At 39.7% G+C, this 21,429-nt stretch overlaps 1 protein-coding gene across 12 annotated transcripts in view; it reads left to right on the top strand.

Moving 5' to 3' along the window:
- The first annotated feature begins 7,264 nt into the window (after window positions 1-7,264).
- Window positions 7,265-21,429, top strand: part of MYCBP2 (MYC binding protein 2) — a 257,559-nt gene continuing 243,394 nt past the window's right edge. For all 12 annotated transcript variants that reach the window (XM_034665322.1, XM_034665323.1, XM_034665327.1 and 9 more), the window contains exon 1: window positions 7,265-7,834. In XM_034665322.1, the coding sequence (XP_034521213.1) occupies window positions 7,533-7,834 (302 nt within the window). In that variant the 5' untranslated portion in view covers window positions 7,265-7,532. The remainder of the gene's footprint in view (window positions 7,835-21,429) is intronic.

Raw genomic sequence — 21,429 nt, 5'->3', positions numbered from 1 at the left:
CATCTTGAATTAAGGTCAGAGGTCCAGATCTTTGTACAGCACATCCACCCCTTATTTGACGCAGACTCCCTCTGGGGATGGAGTGGAACCTTGAGTGAGACAGCTCCCTAAAGCTAAGAGTAACTTCTGAAAAGGTACTTAGGTATGAGCAGTCATCACTCCCAGAAGCTAGGGGAATAAGTGCCTCAGATCTAGAAGGTTATCTGGAAGGTACATCAATGCAGTAATCTTTAATAAATCCAATGGCATGATATAAAATATAGTTCAGTGAACTATAAAGCAAGAAAATTTTTAAAATTTAAAAAACATTTAAATTTAAAATTTAATTTTTTAATTTAAAATTTTTTAAAGCAAGAAAACTGAGGACCCAGGGGAATGAGTGATTTTTATGCATTTCACTATTTTTTCATAAATATTTCTTCTTTCAGACAGACTACTCAAGAAACCAGATAGAAAGCACACTTTTTTGACAAGATGTTGGAGCTGGTGTATTGAGTAGGAACATTTTTATCTACAAGTAACAGAATACTTCATTAACAGTAGTTGAGACAATTTAGAGTTCTTTTTCTTGTATAAAAACAAGTTGAAACTTTGTTCAATGACTTTATAATGTCAAGGCCAATGTCAGTGATGCTCTCGGCCTATATCTCATACCTCTTGTCTCATGGCTACAAATGTCAGCCATTCTGCCCATTTTTAGAGTGGAAAGAGAAACAGAAGCAATAAGAACAGATTTTCCTTTATCTTGCTGGTCTGAATTGTGTCCTAAAGCCAACCCCAAATGCAGGAGAGGCTCACAGAGAGAATATTTCACTTTTTCTAGTCTTTAGAGGCAGGCAAGGAAGGTAGGATGGGGGGGGGAGGTAGATTTGGATTGGGTGTGGTGAATCAGTCAATTTTGTTTTCAAACCAGGTTTCTGTTTTGCTGAATGAGCTCTGATGCACAAGCTTTAAAGACCAGATATTAGATGATAAAATGCCATCATTTGGCTGAGAAGCCAAATCAAGTCTATTATTTGGATGGAAGACTATCCGTACCACTCAGGTCCAAATAGGAAAACAGAAAGGCAGGTGCCAGGTCATTAAGAGGGGGAATTGAATATGAGGAACTAATTGCAACAGTAGTGAAGGAGCTGAAAAGGCCAATGAAGGACAGAGGCATCTAAGGACTGATATCTGCAGGAAGCCACTATTATGCCTAGGGCTGGAGAGACAAAAGGAGGAGATGCTACTACCAGATTCAGGGAGCTGGGGCTGCCCAATGAGAGCTACTTCCACAACAGAGGTTACCTGGCTAGAATTGGATCATGGAGGAAGTTGCCCAGCGGGAGTGGAACCACAGAGGAGATGTTGCCCAAAGCAGAAAGAGAGGTGGGGGTAGGAGGTCTGGAGGCATGGTTTCTCCCCTCTTCCCACTTCCCAACCATCTGTCTCACTCCATTGGCTGAATCTAATTTGAAGCTAGGGAGCCTAGAAAATGCAGTTTGCGGGGCTCACTCCTTTGTTGTACAGAGTGGAGCAGGGAAATAGAGAGGAATGGACTCAGGAACAAATACGCAAATGACTGCTACTCCATCCCACCTGCATGTAGAGGTGGACTTTAGGAATACTTGTGTGGAAGCCACAGTTTTTCTCCAGAAGCACTGTTATCTTTGTTCTACCACATTAATAATTTAGTTCCCAACATGTGACATCATACAGATAAGATTAATCTGTCTAAACTAAGAAAATACTGTCACCAAAAACTAATTTAGGAAAGGATGAACTATGTTTCATGTATTATATGTTTTAAAAACCTTTAAACAGCTTCTGGCCCAGTATGAAGGCAAACCTAATATGATAAAAAGGGGAAAAATCTTTTTAAGCGAATTAATTATGAAGAACTAATAAATCAACTTATTTTTACTTTCAAAATATAAAAGTAAAAATATTGATCAAAACAGGAATTTGAACTAGGCGGAGCTAAGACTTTCATGTTAATTACAGATAAATTAACAGAGAATGTGAGCCATGGATAGTATATAATTGTTGACCCTAGAAGTGTACCATAGCCACCAGCCATTTGAGAAGAAACTATGATTTATTTTAACTATTATGTGTCAAAATGCAACCATCAGTTAAAATTCCAAAAACTCACTGAACTTAATGAAAGTAAGCAATATGCTTTGTGAATTAACAAATCATACAAGAGCAGAGTGTTTTAGGGAAACAAATAATCTTTGGATTCTACTCTTCTCGTCATGTCAAGATATAGTAAATCTGTGTTTGTGAAAAAGACTCTGTCAAAAAACACACTTCCAATCCAAGTGTATATAACTGAAAGTGTAAAATTGTTTCTTCCACTGGCACAAGATTGGGATATACCCCAAATAAGGAAGACCACACATAGTATTAATAATAATAGTTATTAACACGTAGTGTGCTAAGCAAGTCCTTCATATATATTATTTAACTTAATCCTCAAAGAATCTAATGAAGTAGGTGCTCTTATTATCCTCATTTTATTGATGAGAAAACACAGCCTGAAAGAGGGTGCATGTCTTTAAAATAAGATCTCACTTAGTATAATCATTTTAGAGCCATTTAGATGTAACCCGATATCTGGATTAGCCAAGAACTATCTTAAAAACAATATATTTCAAGGAAATTTTGATATGATAAAATTACTATTATGTAAGAATTTCAATAGTCCTTCAGTGTTTAGGAAGATATGATTTAATTATTAAACTAGTTAACCTAAGTAATAATGACCAACCTAATAATTTATAAACCACAGTGAAGTTTTCAAGGTTAAAATGCAAGGTTCTTACATTTGTTTTTCAAAGAATTATACTTTATATGCCTTTATCATTTGTGGAAGCTTCTTTTGGTCTAAAATGCATCACAACAATAAGACTTTTAAAATATGATTTACATTCAAATATATATTAATGAATTTCACATACTTCAAAGAATATCTTCACATTTAGAATAATTTTTCAGGGGCGCCTGGGTGGCACAGCAGTTAAGCGTCTGCCTTCGGCTCAGGGCGTGATCCCGGCATTATGGGATCGAGCCCCACATCAGGCTCCTCCGCTATGAGCCTGCTTCTTCCTCTCCTGCTCCTCCTGCTTGTGTTCCCTCTCTCGCTGGCTGTCTCTATCTCTGTCAAATAAATAAATAAAATCTTTAAAAAAAAAAAAAAGAATAATTTTTCAGGACTGAAAATATCCATATTTACCTCAAGCTCCCTAGAATTTAAATTTTTCATTTATAGGAAAACATAAAATTTGTATCTTTAAAAACTAATATGAATAAAAAGAAAAAAGCATTAACTCTCCATGCCTACAAATTACAGAATCTTCCAAGGCTCTAAAAATAACATTTGTTTAAAGCAAGAGGTCAAGATATCTAGGGGATCCAATATGTGATTTTTGTTTAAAAGAATTTAAATTGCCATGTTGAATTTTTTCTGTTCATTTTGCAGTATTAAATATAGTACATAAAATAATTTTCATTTTAAGTGCATATGGTCATTTTGTCAAGAATGTAGAATCATGGGTCCTTAAGGGAAGGTTACCAAAGAGTGAAATATTTCATCACTCTTCAAGCTTGAGAATTTTTTTTCTTCCAAATTGTTCTCAGCTACTGAATTTGTTTTAAAATGGTCTCAGCTACCAATTTTTTAAAAATGTTCCAACACTGTTGTACAAATTTGGGAAACAAACCCGACTCTTGACTTGACCACAGCATTTTCAGCAGTCTTGATGTTCCTCATAACATACATGCTTCCTGTGTTTGTAATCATAGCTTTAGTAAAATATTAACCTTTTAAATGAAACTAACAACATCAATCGTTGTCCTTTACCTACACCTTATGGTTTCTATCTGTTATTTACTACATCAGCCCTGATGGCTTCCTTAAAAAAAAAAATCCTTAAATATATAGAGTACAAAAAATATAAATCTTAAGAGTTTAGAAAATTGTACTCGCAGGTTTGCAATTTCAAGTGGAAAAGAGACAAAATCTGTGATTGTACGTGTAAAAGACGAAGCCATAGTCTTACACAATCATTGAGGAGAGATGCTTTTGAGAAATGAACATGATTATCAACCACAAAGACTAAAAAATACTACGCATGTGTTTTATTTATAAAATGGGCAAAGTCAAAATTTGCCTTAGTGCAATGTTATTCTTTGCGGGCGATTGAGTCCTGAAGTCTTGTCTAGCCAATTCTGACACCCAACCCGCCCAGTGCTCCCTCCACCCTCCCTCCGAAGCAAAGGCACACACGCCCAGCCCAGCCTGGCCAGAAGATAAAGCTAAGATGGCAGCGCGGAAAGTACTGGAGCCGTGCTCAGTAGGGCTGGAAAAACAAAAGCAAATCTCTATATTCTTTCATTCTGCATTTTCTTGAATAACAAGAGCCCCCACGCCCACCACACAGGCAGTGTGAGGCATTCAGTAGTAGTACGCGTAGGATTGTCAGGAGGGGACTCTCGCTTTGCACGCGGCAAGAAACCCACATCTCCCGCCGCAGCGACGGTTCAGGTGGCTCTCGCGACTTGCCTTGGAGACCACCTCCCCTCAAATCGCCTTGGCAGTGGAATTAAGGGTGACTCCAAACGCCCTTTCGTTGCCGGCACGCGCCCCATTCCCCGCCAACCCAAGAGAACCTTCCCAAGTGCCCAGCTGCCACGGCAGCAGCTGTAGCAGTGCCCGGGGAGCGCGCAAGTGCCCAGGCAGGAAAGAGGAGGTGGCGGAAGAAAAAAAACTGCAACGGCTATCAATTTAGAGTACAGCGGCCCGTTGCCGCTACCGTGGAAGGAAACGCGGCCAACCGCAACAGAAACGCCACTCTCAGCCACCTAAGTGAGCATGTGTGCGACTCTGCGCAAGCCTAGTTGCACCGCTCAATGACAACGGGTTTCGTAAGAAATTATCCAGTTACCGGGTTTTGCGTGTACCCAGAAGGCTCAGGAAGGGGCCTGCCTGGGACAGAAGCTTGTGGTAAAAACTGAAGTGAAATAAGGGGTGGGAGGAATTCTGAGAACCGTGCAGCCGCTGGGTTCTATCCCCACTAAAACTCCAAGAGGGCTGTGACTGAGCAAGCCACTTCCTAAACCTGAACTGGAAATGCTTCTCTTTGCAGGCGTTATTCATTCATTCATTCATTCAACCAATACTTGGTTCCGTCCTGCTTAGGGCTAGAGCCTGTGCTAGGAGCTGAGAATGTAATGGGGGAACAGACAGAGACACCATTCCTGTCCTCACGGAAAAGTCTAGTGTTTTGTTCTGTGTGTTACAATTTGTGAAAAGCCATGTGCTAACGTGGACATCTAGATGTTTGAAGTCCTCCTACAATCTCATGCAATATTATTTTGACCATTATTCAGAGGGTGAAGTTTACCCAAAGACATACAAACAGCAGAGTCAGGATCTAAATTCTGGTTTCTCAGAGCCTGTTGGCTACCTGGCTGGCTGGTTGACAGTAAGGAGCCCTTGTGGCTCCTACTCGTTCAGGCCTTTAACTGTACTAGTACTTCACTGCCTCAACACCTTATCTTTGGGTTGGGGGTGAGAGGGAGCTTCCTGTTCAATGCTGAGGTTTATAACTGTGCTGAAGCATCAAGACAGGAATTTAGTTTAACAAATAATTACTGGTGACCTACTATGTGCCAGTCTCTAGACTAGGGGCTGAGGAAAACACAAAGATAAATAAGAAGCTCTTGTTTATGAGCTCATAGTTGAGGAAACAAGTACGAAACCTGTTTAACAAGGCTACTCACAGTGCTAAAATACCATGACTTCCCATGCCAGTCCTTTGTCCCTATGTTTTTATTATCCCAGTTGTAGCTATCATTTTTTTTAAATCAAAATGACACCCATATGTTAAAGCCCCAGGTAAAATGCACTGCTTTAGCACTCTCACCCCCCAAAAGCCAGAATTAATTTATTTCTACACTCCTTGTTTATATTTTCAAAACACTAAACAAGGTTTTGGGTTTTGTCTTGTTTTTGAGAAGCACATTTGTGGAAAGGGCATAGACTTAAGAGCTAGTAAGTAATGGGTGCTTGGGTGGCTCAGTGGGTAGGGGAGTGGACTCATGGTTTCAGCTCAGGCCAAGATCTCAGGGGTTCTGGGTTTCTAGGAGCATCCCTCCCCCCTTCCCCGTGCTCTCTCTCAAATAAATAAATAAATAAATCTTTTCTTTTTTTCTTTTTTTAAGAGCTAGTAAGTAGATAAAATAGTACTGGGAATGATAGGATCAGGAAATGATTCTGTCAGGAATATAAATAAGGCTAACTTCAAATTGAGAGTCACATGGAAAAAACTTAGGAATCAGAGTTCATTGGCACATGCATTTCTAGAGCACTTACTTATAAGGGGTTAGTAGAATAGCTTGGCAAAAGGGACTCAGCAAATGTTACATTTTAAGAGATAAAATGATAAGATCTTTGGTAGATGTGACATTTTCAGGTGTTTCACATAGTCACAGTTAGCAGCTGCAAGTCAGATTCAAGAATTATCTCTGGTAATGTAAGTCTGGGCAGAAAAAGATAAGCCATTAAGTGACCACTGTCAAGAGATAAGACTGCACTCCAAGGATGAGTGTGGGGTCAACATAATATGTAAGAAAAGTACTACTGCATTAAGGTTTAGCTCTGTGGTAAATGTTGAGAGTAAGTTTAGGAATGTGAATTATCTGTGAATTCTACTTTCATAGAAAAAAGAATGCACTAGCTTACTACCTGTTTTTCGAAATAAAAGCCATTTTACTCTGAATGATAAAAAATCCAAAATAAAATCGCCGGAGATACTTATAATTTGGCTGGCCTTACTTCCCATGCCAATCTGCCTTTGATTCTGAATTTACCAGCACTGTTCCCAGTAAATCTTCATGTTGGCAGCACACACTTTGAGAAAAAGAAGAGTGCATAACACTCATTCTCTGGCGGGGGGTGGGGGGGAATTCCCTCTTTCAGGTCCAAGTTCTCCCACCTGGAGGGGAACCCCATTACCTGAAGCCAAGAGCCTGTAGCTGACAGCCTTCCCAGCACTTTCCTTACTCTTCCTCAAGCTGCTAGTAAAACCCGGAGAAGTGGATTTCTTTCAGATTCCGCACAGCTCAAAAGCCCCACACCCAAAGCCCTGAGGCGGAGGGAGTGGTGGCGAGAGGGGGGTGGGGAGAGAAAAGGGCTGGAGTTACTGAGCATGTGCGAGCAGTGGCGCATGCCCAGTGCGGACGGCAGCTTCCCATTGCGGGCAGCCCCGGCGGTGGCAGCGGTGGTGGCGGCGGCAGCGGCGGCACCGCCTCCTCCCCACACTCCCGAGGTGGCGGGGTTAGATGAGCGGTCCCAGTAGTGGCGAGGGCGGCGCAGGAGGGAGAAGGAGAAGACGGAGGAGGAGGAGGAGGACGCTGTCTTTGTAGTCTCCTGCTGCGGGAACGAGAGGCCGCCGCCGGAGCCGTCGTCGTTGGAAAAGAGCTGTGTGTGCGCGCGCGTGTCTGCTTGCCCGGCCCGCAGGGACGAGGCGGCGGCGGCGGCGAGGATGATGATGTGCTCAGCGACTGCCTCCCCAGCCGCCGCCTCTTCGGGGCCCGGCGGGGACGGATTCTTCCCAGCCGCCACCATCTCTTTCTCCCCGGCGCCGGGGGCGCTGTTCATGCCGGTTCCCGAGGGTTCCGTGGCTGCCGCGGGGCTGGGGCTGGGGCTGCCGGCCGCGGACTCCCGGGGTCACTACCAGCTGCTGCTGTCAGGCCGGGCCCTGGCCGACCGCTACCGGAGGATTTACACAGCTGCGCTCAGTGACAGGGACCAGGGGGGCAGCAGCGCTGGACACCCAGCCTCCAGGTGCGTCTCCAGTGACCTTCCTTGGGCCACATGCCGCATGTGTGTGCGTGCGTGTGTGTGTATGTATGTATATATGCATGTATGTGTGTCTGCGTACCTGTTTACTGAGCTGTCTTTCTGCAAGCGCTTGATGTTGGATGGTGGAAGCATTTACTGAGATAGGGTGCGGTGGCAACAATTTCTTCCGTGTGTGTGTGACTGTCTTTGTGGGGGTTTGTGAGAGTGGGAGGTAGCGTGTGATGTTAGAAAAGGTGATGGTGCCGGTCGGTTATGACACGTGTGTGTGTATTGTTGAGGAAGGAGGAGGGGTTGGTAGAGGGTAAGAGGGCATTGCACGGAGAGAATTTGCAAGAGTGGTGAGGAAAGTGGCGTTTCCAGTATCTCTGCCGCAATGGTACTTGCACGTATTCTATCCCCCCCCCCGCCCCGTGATATTCCATCCTCCACTTTCCACCTCCCTTAAAAAATCTGCCTTTCACCAAAGGGGAGCAGTGGTATAGGTTAAGGATAGTGTCATATATATAGGATGAGTTTTAGATAATCATGCTGTTGGAGAAGGCATGGAGTTTAAGAGATTTATGCAAAGGGGATGCCTAAGGAGATTTATGTGGATGTGAAAGGTGTCTGATAGAGATTTTTAGAGCTGTACTTTGGTAACTGGACCTGGTATTCTAGAGATGTGATTGCAGATGCACTTGTGTTCTGATGTCCCATCAGCCATTTCCCTTCATCTCATGTTCTATTTCCTCTGTCATTATAGGCTTTAGAGTAGAGGCAGGTGAGGGGGTTTTGTGGGGAAAGGGAGAAAGCTGTAGAATTTCGAAATATGACTGCTTATACAGTGTTTAGTTGCCACCAACTAGAAAATTTGAGCAGCTCCTACATCTCTCTAGGCTCCCTGTATCTTCAGCTTCCTTGTGTAGGAGATGTTAAATCACTTTCATTTTCTTTTTCTTAAAATGTGTGTGTCTTTTTGCTGAGGGCTCTCCTTTTGTTTTCTTTACCATGTCCTTACATGCCACATACCCTGAAGGATGATGACTGACTTGTTTCACCAGCTTGGCTTTGACAGTGGTAATTGGGAGTTGGCTTCATCTTTTTTTCTCACAGCTTCTTGCAACACATGGGGAAAGCATAGTAGTATTTTGTCAAATAAGTTCCAGAGTTTACTGTATTTATTGAATGTGCGGTGTATTAGGCAATAACAAGATGTCCTTTAATTATGAAAGGGACTAGGCTGTTAAGTCAGGTATTTGTAGTTTACCATTGTGTACTGGGGCTTTTAACCATTGCAGAGTTGTGAGGATGGAGCTTTGTTCACCCTTTTTCTGGGTAAACCCGTCTTCTCATGTCTGTAATTGTTTACAGGATTGGGCAGTTTATCATATGGGTATAAATGTATGTAACTACCTTTTGCTATCTAAACTGAAGGCCACAGTGGTACAAACCTATTACTTGCTCATGTTTTTGAAAATAGCACAAAACCTCATTAGACGGTTTGCTCTGATAGGTATAATTTTGAGCTGTGAGTCTCTGAATTATGGCACTTTAGGTACATCTTTACAAACCCCTCTCAAAGAAGATGAATTTATTTTGTGTGTTGTTCAAGACTTATAATTTGTGGCTGGTATTCCTGTTTTAACTTTCTACTAGTATACTTGTGTAATAATACAATTTTGTGTATCTAGAACTATATTAACAGTTTTAGACAAAATTAATAAAGATTAATCACATATATACCATTTATTAGTGATTTTTGGTTATTGGTCCATTTTTTACAACCTGTCTATCACAATTAATGAAGAATTAGTTCAAATATTCAAGAAGTAGTCATGGAAACCAGCCTTAGGGTGTGTAATATTGCCTTCTAGTGCTTGTTCAGAACATTATTGTTTATTTTAGTTCATATTATTTTATCCAAGTGAGCCTGCAACTATCCCTCTTTGAGGATTTGCTTAAGAATTCAATCACATTTTTGTTAAATATGACAGGGCAAGTGGAGCTAGGATTTAGGTTGTGAATGAATGGTACAGTTATTTGAATAGGGGCTCTAGCTGAGTTAGAGAAGATAAGATCTTTCAAAGACAGAATGGAGCAAGAATAGAGGATGAAGCTCTAGTGAGCTTCAAATTTAAAGGTGTGAGAGAGAGGAGATAGTGAAGGAAGCTGAAAAGAAGAGATAAAAAAGAATTAAGACACCTGTGAGACAAGTGGCGCCTCTGATCTTAAGAAAGTGGATTGAAAGTCCTCAGCAGTGTTAAATGCTTAAAAAAGTGAGAACACTTTCCAGGTCACTGGGTAACCTTTGAGGAAGTGGTCATAGAGAGATGTGAGGAGTCATTGAGAGATGTTGGGGTAACAGGGAGTTGCAGGTTTGAGGGAAGGATATTCAAATATGGGAGAGTGGGTGGGAAATGTTCGGTAAGTGTAGAGGAGGAATTAAAGAAGTGAGAGAGGGGATAATTGATTGAGAGAGGTCAGAGAGAGATCTCAGAGACAGGTTTAAGATGTTGGGTAGAGAGGTTAGCCTCTCTATTTTTTTGAAAAAATTAAGGGCTAGTCTTCCTTTAATATAGAAAGGGAGAAGTTAAGTATTTATAAATATAAAGACTAGGGTTTATTGAAGATAAGAAATGTATCCTATTCATTTTAGTAATCCCAGCATATAGCAGTTTCTGGCATCCATTCTGTAAATACCAGCTGTCTGCTGTGTGCCAGGCTCTGTTTTATGGGCTGAAGATATACCAGTGAGCAAAATAGACAAGATCTCTACCCTTGGAACTTTCACTCTAGTGGGGAGAAATAGACAACCTGATAGTTTCAGGTAGTGATAAGTAACTATGAAAGAAATAAAACCGATTATATGTGATAGACAATTTATGGGGGGGAGTATTTTAGGTAGGGTGGTCAGGACAGGTCTTGAGATTTAAGCTGAATCATAATGATGGGAAGGCAGATCTGGAGGAAGAGTGTTTTAGGAAATTATAAAGGCTCTGAGGTGGGAATAGGCTTGTGTTCAAGGAACAAAAATAAGGCAAATGAGTTATGTCAGTGTTGAATGAATTAATTACTGTGGACTATATTTTACATGTCCTGTAGAGTAGTTGAGGGAAGCGAGCCTGATGGAGTCAGTGACTTTGATGGTGTTTTAGTGAAGTGGTTAAGAGCTTGGACTCTGAAGCTAGACTGGTTTTCAGTCCTGGCTTTACCACATTTTAGCTGTGTGACCTTGGGTGTATTATAAAACTTATTTGCTTTAAAATTTAAAAAAAAAATTTTTATTGTGATATAATTGGCAAATAACATTATGTTAGTTTCATGTCTATCACATAATAATTACATTTTTGTATATATTGTGAAATGATCACTATAATAAGTGTAAACATCCATCACCACAGTTACAACTATTTGTTTTCTTGTGATGAGAACTCTTAAGATTTACTCTCAGCAACTTTCAGATAAACAGTACAGTATTATTGGTAGTCACCATACTGTATATTACATTCCCATGACTTATTTATTTTATAACCTTACCTTTTGACTACTTATACCCGTTTTATCCACCTCCCACCTCTAGCAGCTACCAGTCTGTTCTCTGTGTCTGTGAGTTCAGGATTTTTGTTTTGCTTTAGATTTCACATATAGGTAAGATCTTATGGTATTTGTTTTTGTCTGACTTATCTCACTCAGGGTAATGTCTTCAAGATTCATCCATGGTGTTATAAATGGCAAGATTTCCTTTTTTATGGTCAAATAATCCGTGTGTGTGTGTATGTGTGTATATGTATATGTACATATATACCTACCACATTTTCTTTATCCATTGATGGACACTTGGTTTGTTTCCATGTCTTGGCTATTGTAAATAATGCTGCAATGAATATGGAATGCAGATATCTTTTTGAGTTAGTGTTTTCATATCCTTTGGATAAATACCCTGAAGTGGAATTGTTGGATCATACGGTAGTTCTATTTTTTAATTTTTGAGTAGCCATACTGTTCTGTAGCAGCTGTACCAATTTACATTTCCATCAACAGTGCACAGGGTTCCCTTTTCTCTACATTTTTGCTGATACTTATTATTTCTTGTCTTTTTGATCATAGTCATTCTAACAGGTGTAAGGTAATAACTCATTGTGGTTTTGATTTGCATTTCCCTGATTGGAGATATTGAATATCTTTTCATGTGCCTGTTGGCCATCTATATGTCTTCTTTGGGAAACTGTCTTTTCAGGTCCTCTGTCCATTTTTAGTTGAGTGATTATTATGTTTTTGCTGTTGTAACATATGAGTTCCTTATATATTTTGGATATTAACCCCTTATCAGATATATGGTTTGCAAATATTTTCTCACGTTTTGCAGTTTGTCTTTTCATTTTATTGATAGTTTCCTTTGCTGTGCAGAAGCTTTTTATTTTGATGTTGTCCCACTTTTTATTTTGCTTTTGTTTATGCCTTACTTATATGCAGAATGGGGATAATGATAATGAGGATTGCTGTGTAGATTAAATGAATCCATATATGTAAAGTGCTTGGCACATTAAGTGCTGTTAAATATTATTGATTTCTGCTGAGAGTGAGGGGGCAGATGGCATTTGAGGACTTAAAAGGCAAAGATCATGTCTTACTCTTATTTTTGGTCTCAGTGACTGTGATGAATGTGAAAATAATGATTTAGTTTATTCAGTGACTCAGTAAATACATTTTTGTATGAAAGAACCAACCAAAATTAGAACATTCACTTGGGGAAAGGGGTTGGACTGAAAATCAGTAAAGGAATGTTTGATCAATTCTGAGTGTGAATGGCAATATAGCATTGCATTTGGGAAGAACAGACTGCCTTAGTTCAAATCCCAGTTCTATCTTTTTCTATCTAAGTTGGGCAAGTTAATTAGCATTTCTTTGTCCGTTTCTTTATCTGTAACGTTATAGGGTTATTAAATGCACATTGTGCCTGTACAGGGTAAGTACTCGTTAAATGTCAGCTGCTGCTACTGTTATTATTAAAATTATATATTTAAAATTCCAGTCAGCATGATATTGTAAGTTTTTCCACTCAACAAAGAAATGGGAAAACTGTTGGTTGAGTTAGTTCAAGGTTAAAGTGTAACTGGAGGTCAAAGAAAAAAGAAAGTAAAAGTTTTTGGTGACATTGATTGACTCTGGTAAAAAGGAAAGTGATGCCAAGGAGGGAACTGATAGACTGGGAGATAAAGAGGAGTCAGGGGACATGGGTTGAAGTGGTAGAAGAACAAAGTAGAAACAATAGAGGAGATTATGGTTAAAATGGGGAATTGCTTTTCTTCTTTAAGCTAAACCCACTTAGTTCCTTCAGCTGCTTTATCTCAGATGCATGGGATTTTGGTTTTAAGAGGTTAAGTAGTCAATTAATCCAACAAAGTTTCAGGGATTACTACTTGGTGCTAACCACTGGCCTTATAAAGATTTATAAGATATAGTTTCTTTTTTTTTTTTAAAGATTTTATTTATTCATTTGACAGAGATAGAGACAGCCAGCGAGAGAGGGAACACAAGCAGGGGGAGTGGGAGAGGAAGAAGCAGGCTCATAGCAGAGGAGCCTGATGTGGGGCTCGATCCCACAACGCCGGGATCACGCCCTGAGCCGAAGGCAGACGCCTAACTGCTGTGCCAACCAGGCGCCCCAAGACATAGTTTCTATACTTGAGTTTATTGTCTGTGTAATGGTGAAAAATACAAAGGCAGCTACTTTTAAAGATGTTAAAGAAAATGGCATTCTGGTCTGGAATGAAAGCATGAGCACAAGGTGAGAAAGCACAGTTTGTGTGCAGGTAATGGTAAGAATTCTGTTAGAGGGATCATGTAGGTGTTAGGAGGGAGAGTAGTGGGAATTCGTTATGGAAATGGAGGCTTTGGTCAGAGGGTAAGGCAGCTTGAACAGCAAGGTAAAAATTAGATTTTATTCAGTAGACACTGATGGTTTTGAGCTATAAAGAGACATTATTATAGGAATATTTTAGTAAGTGATGTGGGATTGAATTAGAGTTTATATATCTATATTTGTGATTAGGTAATAATTTGTTTCATGTAGCTCTTATATCTATGGAATCCTTTATAAACACATTCTAAGGTAAAAACAGCTCTGTTGGCATATTGGTAGGTAGAAAGGAAATAAATTAGTCCTAGCTCAAGATAAGAGAAAATCTTGTGATTAGGCTTAAAAATAAAATGAAAATGTTAACTTAAAAATACTTTTGTATTTTAAGATCTTTGTTTTAAAAATCAACAGAGTAGTCAGAGTACTCTTCTTAATTAAAAAACATTCAGGTTTTTTGAAGAGGACTCGGGTTATTCAAGGTTTAATTTACATATAATAAAATTCACCCTTTTAAAATGTTCATTTGAAGGGTCTTGGAACCATCTCCACAGTCAAGCATAGAACAGTTCTATCACTCCAAAAAGTTTCTTCATTTTATTCCCTCCTCCCCCTAGCCCTGGCCACCATAGATCAGTTTTCTGTCACTAATATTTCACCTTTTCTAGAATGTCTTATAAAGCTAGCTCTTTAAGGACAGGACCCCAGATACTGTTAGTCTCCATGTCTTCTATCCCTGTATTTCCTGTAAATGAGAGTTAGGATTTGAAGCTTCATTAGGTTTGGATTAAACTTTTTTTAGCAAGAATATTTTGCATACAGTGCTGAATACTGCATATTGCATCCCATCCAGATGTTTTCAAGTTGTGTCACTGTTTACTAATGCTCAGTCTTATTACTTGGGTAAGATGGTACCCACTAGATCTCTCCTCTGTAAATGTATCCTTTTTTCATGTGCAGTAAGTAGGTAATCATGGGTCATAACTCCGATACGCTGTGAATATCTTTCACCTAATGGTTTTAGCATCCTTTTATAATCCTTGTCTGAGTCAATTATTTCAAAAGTCAAAATCAAGACTTTTATACTTCTGTTATTCTTTCTGTATTTATTAACTGGTACTCTTCTGCAAAGAAGAGTTTTCTCTCATCAACTGATTATGGACTGTGGTTCCTCCTAAGAAGGCAGTGTAAATGGCTTAATTTTTCCCCCCATTAGCCAAATTAGTGTAATACTCCAGTAGTCGTTTGGTGGCTGCTTGGTTCACCACCCAGATCCCTCTGTTCAGGTTCAAGTTCCCCTAGCTGTTGGGAATCCTGGCAGCTAAAACTGATTGCAGCTGAGTCCAATTCCAGGCATTCCCTGGGCCAACAGAATTGCTTCCCTCAGTCATGCCTCTTCTCCCAATGCCTATTCTCTTTAGGGTTATAAATGTCTGGCCCTTTTACCCTAGGGCAGGTCAACCTCAAAGATCACCAGAGCTCCTCACGGGATTGGCTGAGTTCTTCCTGTGACTGCATTACAATTCAGACTTACTTCCTTCATTCTTCCACAGTTGTTGGTTAGAAGTTTACAAGGGTAAACTTCTGGTATGCAAATCACCATTTCAGAGTCTGTTACCTGGGGAACCTTACCTAAAACAGTTGTGGTGCCAGGAGTGGTCTGAGGAAGTAGACTAAAAAAATGGGATTTTGGAGCTGGATTATCTGCTGTCTGGTTGGCAGTGAGAACCCCACTGTGGGTTCCAGATGGAGCGGTGATACTAATAATCCTCGGCATACACTGTGGCTGTGCAGTTGTTAAAACTTTCAGTAGTGGTGAATTGGAATGAAATTCCTGTAGAAGGAAATGCACTGGTAGGTACGAATATTTTAAGCTTTTGAGAGGTTCAGGGAAGTTATTACTTATAAGGCCGGTGTAATCAGATGGTTGTTGATGAGTGACGTTCATAGATTGGAGAAAGACAATGAAAGGCTGAAAGTAATTGGGGGCAAAATGAGAAAGTTAGATGATTTCTTTATCATTTGTAAAGAAACTCATCTGCAGAAGGAGGAAAGAAAAAGCTAAAGATTAGGCTCAAGACTTAATTTTAAGAGTAGCAGAAATCTAAGGTATGTTGAATTCTCAGAAGTTTTCTGTGCCAATGTCTGCTTTGATTAGAAATGAATGGGACCCCAACTCTTTGGATGGGACATCTGAGTTGATGCACTTGAGAATCTTGAAACCCCAGAGAGGAACCCTCTTACACTGTTGGTGGGAATGCAAGTTGGTACAGCCACTTTGGAAAGCAGTGTGGAGGTCCCTCAAAAAGTTAAAAATAGAGCTACCCTATGACCCAGCAATTGCACTACTGGGTATTTACCCCAAAGATACAGATGTAGTGAAGGGCCGTATGCACCCCAGTGTTCATAGCAGCATTGTCCACAATAGCTAAACTCTGGAAGGAGCCAAGATGCCCTTCAACAGACGAATGGATAAAGAAGATGTGGTCCATACATACAATGGAATATTACTCAGCCATCCGAAAGAACGATTACATGACATTTGCAGCAACATGGACAGGACTGGAGGAGATTATGCTAAGTGAAATAAGTCAAGCAGAGGAAGACAATTTTCAAATGGTTTCACGCATTTATGGAACATAAGAAATAGCAGGAGATCTGTAGGACAGGGAAGGGAAGAATGAAGGGGGAGGTATACAGAAGGGGGAATAAACCATGAGAGACTATGGACTCTGGGAAACAAACAGGGTTTCAGAGGGGAGGGGAGTGGGGGGATGGGCTAGCCCGGTGATGGGTATTAAGGAGAGCAGGTATTGCATGGAGCAGTGGGTGTTACACACAAACAATCATGGAACACTACATCAAAAACTAATGAGGTACTGTATGGTGACTAACATAACTTAATAAAAAATTTAAAAAAAGAAAAGAAAAAGACTGGTGAACTAGCATGGGGGAAAAAAAGTTTCTCTCCCTTAGGCACCATGTGTAGGGTTTTGTTTTTAACTGCTTTGTCAATCTTTGCCTGTTATTTGGAAAATTTAGATTATTAATATAATTATTGATATGATTGGCTTTAGATCTATCATTATATTGTCTTATGTTTTCTTCTTTGTTTTTCATTCCTCTCTTCCCTTTTTCTGCTTTCTTTTGGATTATTGTTTAGTATTCCTTTTTAATATTGCTATTGGCCTTTTTGGCTTTATCTTTTTATTTTATTTTATTTTTTTAAAGACTTTATTTATTCATTTGACAGAGAGAGAGACAGCCAGTGAGAGAGGGACCACAGCAGGGGGAGTGGGAGAGGAAGGAGCAGGTTCCCAGAAGGGCAGGGAGCCGGAAGCGGGGCTCAATCCCAGGATCACGCCCTGAGCTGAAGGCAGACGCTTTATGACTGAGCCACCCAGGCACCCCTGGTTTTATCTTTTTATCTTTTAATGCCATAGGGATTACAATATATATACCTAACCTTTCACAGCCTACTTAGAGTTACCGTTGTACTGCTTCACTTAAAATAGAGAAACCTGGCAGCAGATCATTTTTTTCCCCTCTACTTCATTACCCACCCTCCTTATGTTATAGTTGCCATATATGTTTATGGCTGCATGCTTTGAAAACCTCACCGTACAATATTATATTTTTTGCTTTTGGTGGGTATGACATTTTAAAGAGCTTAAAGGAAAAAAGTGGCATTTTGTGTTTACCTGTATATTTATTATTTCTGTTCTTCCTTTATTTCTGAAGATGCCACATTTCCTTTCAGCTTTTCAGTACTTAACTTTAACATTTCTTGTACATCAGTCTGCTGGGGATAAGCTTGTCTTTGTTTTTCTTCATCTGAGAATCTCTTCATTTTGCTTTCATTCCTAAAGGATATTTTAGGTGGATGTAGAATTCTGAGTAGGCCCTGTTTTCTTTCAATATTTTAATGATGTTGTTACACTGTCTTTTCATCATTATGATTTCTAATGAGAAACTTGGTAATTTTGAATCTTACTCCCCTCTATGTATTATGTCATGTTTCTCTGCTTTCAAGAATGTTTTGGGTTTTGGGTTTTTTGGTTTTGGTTTTCAGCAGTTTGATTTGATGTGTCTAGTCATTAATTTTCTTTGAGTTCAACCTCTTTGAAGAATGCTCAGCTTCTTGCATCTGTAAATTTGTCTTTTACCAAATTTGTGATGCCATTGTTTCTTAAAATATTCTGCCCTAATTTCTTTCTTCCTTCCAAGATTCCAATGGCAATTACAGTAAAACTCTTGAGATTGTCCCACAAGTCTCTGTTCATTTTTTCTTTTGTCAGTGTTTTTTTCTCTTAGTTCTTCAGATTTCATACTTTTTAATGATCCATTTTCAAGTTCAGAGACTCTTTTTTCTCTGTCATCTCCATTCTCTTAGCCTATCCATTGAATTTTTTAATTTTACACATTGTATTGTCCAGTTTTAAATTTTTACGTTTGGTTCATTTTAAAAATAATTTCTCTTTGTCTTCTGAGGAATTTTTTTTGCTTGAGTGTGTTTGCCTTTACTTGATGGAGCATATTTATAGTAGTTGTTTTGAAAGTATTGGATGATTGGAACATCTGGATCACCTCAGGGTTGGCACCTGTTAATTGTTTCTTCCTTTGCAATTGATCACATTTTTCTTGCTTTTTTGTATTGTGAGAATTTTGGATTGTATTTTGGACATTGTTAATATTATGTTTTGTAAACTCTGGGGCTTATTATAATTTGGAGGGAATTTTGATTTTTTTGTTTCTTTAGCAGACTGTCAACTCATTTAGGTTCAGATGGCAAATTTGGTCTCACCTTCTGTGGGGGGTACTTCAAATCTCAGTTCAATTCTGAGCCATTGCTATGCTGGTAGGGTCTGACCTGTAGCTGTGTAGTTCCTGAGTAAGCCCAAGACCGTTGTGGGTTTGTAGACAGAATTAGGGAATCCCTTTCCCTCATTTTTTTCCTTTTCAGGATTTTCTCCCCATTCTCCAGCACTTAGGTGCCCCTTTCCTCAATTCTACTTGCCAGAAAGATAGGGTTTCTCTTGGAGGTTTAACTTCTGGATTGTTGCTCTGATGCAGTGGTTGTTTCCTGGCCTTTGGGCAAAGCTGTTAGGGAAAGAGGACAAAGTAATTGAACTGGGAAGCTTATTCTCCTGTGGGTCATTTTTCCAAGTTTAACTCCACTCTACAATATGCTTTTTTTTTTTTTTTAAGATTTTATTTATTTGACAGAGAGAGAAACAGCCAGCGAGAGAGGAGACACAGGCAGGGGGAGTGGGAAAGGCAGAAGCAGCCTCCCAACGGAGGAGCCTGATATGGGGCTTGATCCCAGAATGCTGGGATCATGCCCTGAGCCGAAGGCAGATCCTTAACGACTGAGCCACCCAGGTGCCCCTACAATATGCTTTTGTTTGCTTTTCAGAATCCTCAAGTAATTTTTTCTTTTTTCTTTCTTTCCTTTTTTCTTCTTGTATTTTGTCCATAGTTCTTAGTTGTAAACAGTGGAAATGATGGGCTGTATTTGAGTTTATGCCACCAAACTGGCACCAGAATTCTTTCTGACTGCTCTTAAGGTTTTTCTCTTTACCTTTGATTTTTAGTAATCTGACTATGCTGTGCCTAAATAAAGTGTGTGTATGTGTCTCTCTGTGTGTGTGTGTGTGTGTTTAGGTTGTGCTTGGTATTCATTGAATTTCTGAGATCTATGATAATTTTTGCTTAATTTGGCACATTTTGGCCTTTATTTCCTCAAATATTATTTCAAACTCAGTCTTTCTTATTTCCTTCTGGGAATCCAGTTATACACATATGAGATTGCTTGATATTTACTGTCTCATGAGTGAAGGGTTAGTAAACGTAATTCTGTATAGGGCCAAATACCCTGAAGTGTTTAGGCTTTGGGATAGTACAATCTCTGTTGAAACGATTCAACTCTTTGTTACAGTTTGAAAGTGCCCATAAGCAATAAATATGTAAACAGATGAACATGGCTGTGTTCTAGTATAACTGTATTTACAAAGCTAGGTGGCAGACTAGATTTGGATTGCAGACCATAGTTTCCTGAGAGTGACTGTTATCGTTGCTAGAGCTACATTTTAAATTCAGGGATAAAATCAAACAAGTGCAAAACACAAATAATGGCAATAACTGAAGCATAGGGAATTAGGTGAATAAGAATAAGGGCATAGAAGAGACTAGGCACATATATTAGGACCAGGTTATCATGCCCAAGTATTGCTTTATTTGAGAACAGTAGCGGTAGAGTTAAACTTTGAATTTATAAAAATATCTCTGCCAGCGTTATAGAAGACAAAAGGTGCAGATCCCCAAAGCAAGACTACCTTTAAAGAAAAAGATGTAGTAGTTATGACAAGGGGTAATGAATCCTGAGAAGGCAGTGGGAATAGATGAGATAGAATGGATTCAAGAATGTTTTGGTATTAGAAGAATGAAGAAAGAATGATAGGTGTAACAGGTGACTAGATTTCAAGTATAGAAATAATGCCTTTTCTTTAGATAGTAAAGGAGGAAGAACTAGTTTCTCAAGAGTCCATTCTTTGTACCCTTCTCTAAATTTTCTCCCTTGGTTATTTCAGTCAGTCCTGTGATTTTAGTTATTACCTAATTGTTTTTTATTTCCTGGTGTGTGGTTTATAGCTAAAACCTCTCTCTTTATCTCTAGAACCGTAATTTGAAAAGTCTACTGCTGGGACTCTCAATCCTGTCTCAAATACATTATGTTCAGTATATTCAAAGGCTCCTCATGAACATACCATCAGTTACAAACTGCCTCTTTTCTGTAGGTTATCTAAATAGAAGTCTGAAGACATCATCTTCAAGTTTGCATTAAGAGATCATAATGACCTACACCCATTCACCCCCATTCATTTTTCCAGAAGTCAAGGAGAAGTCACCTTTTGGTGGAAAAGTAAATTGAGGTTAGGTGAAGGAAGGAGAGTATTTAGAAATCTGTGTTTAGGAGCATCAGGATGGCTTAGTTGGTTAAGCATTTGCCTTTGTTCCGGGTTATGGTCTCAGGGTCCTGGGATCAAGCTGGGCTCCCCACTCAGCAGGGAGTCTGCTTCTCTCTCTTCCTCTGTCCCTCCCCCCGCCCCCGCTTGTGCTCTCTCTCTCTCTCAAATAAATAAAATCTTAAAGAAAGAAAGAGAAAGAAAGGAAAGAAAGAAAGAAAGAAAGAAATCAGTGTTTAAAGGGAAAGAAGGAAGATGGTAGCTTGAGGAAGGGGACTAAGAATTATCTTTTGGATAAGAGACACTGTAGTAGATGTTATTAGTGTCCTAGCCTTATCTCTTTCGCATGTATCTCCATGCTCTCTACTTACGACTCTGACTTTCTGCCTGAGAGCTTTCTTATTGGCCAGAGAGACATTCTTGGCTTATGGGCAGGGCACGCCAGAAATGCCAGAGTTAATGCCTTTAGAAAGGCTTTCAGCCAGTGATGGAGGAGGAGTTGGTGGATAAATACCTCATTTTTCTCATCCTTCAGTTGGGGTAACTGAGCCATGTTCTACACCGTCTACCAGAGTTTTCCAGTAGAATCATGCTGTAGTTGCCCATCAGGGTAACTGGCTAATGCACTCTTTACTGACTGCCTTCCCTTCCCTATTGTACTTTTGATCCTCCCACCGGTGTTTTTCCTGGCTCACTTCTCAAAACAGCTCCTTTTACATGAATTCTTGAATCAAGTCTGCTTGTGGGGAAACACAAACCAAGGTAGACACTTTAGC

This window comes from Ailuropoda melanoleuca, chromosome 7 (assembly GCF_002007445.2).
Source record: "Ailuropoda melanoleuca isolate Jingjing chromosome 7, ASM200744v2, whole genome shotgun sequence".
Lineage (NCBI taxonomy): Eukaryota > Metazoa > Chordata > Mammalia > Carnivora > Ursidae > Ailuropoda > Ailuropoda melanoleuca.
Note: the sequence above shows the minus strand (reverse complement) of the source record. Positions and strands in the feature narration are given on the sequence as shown.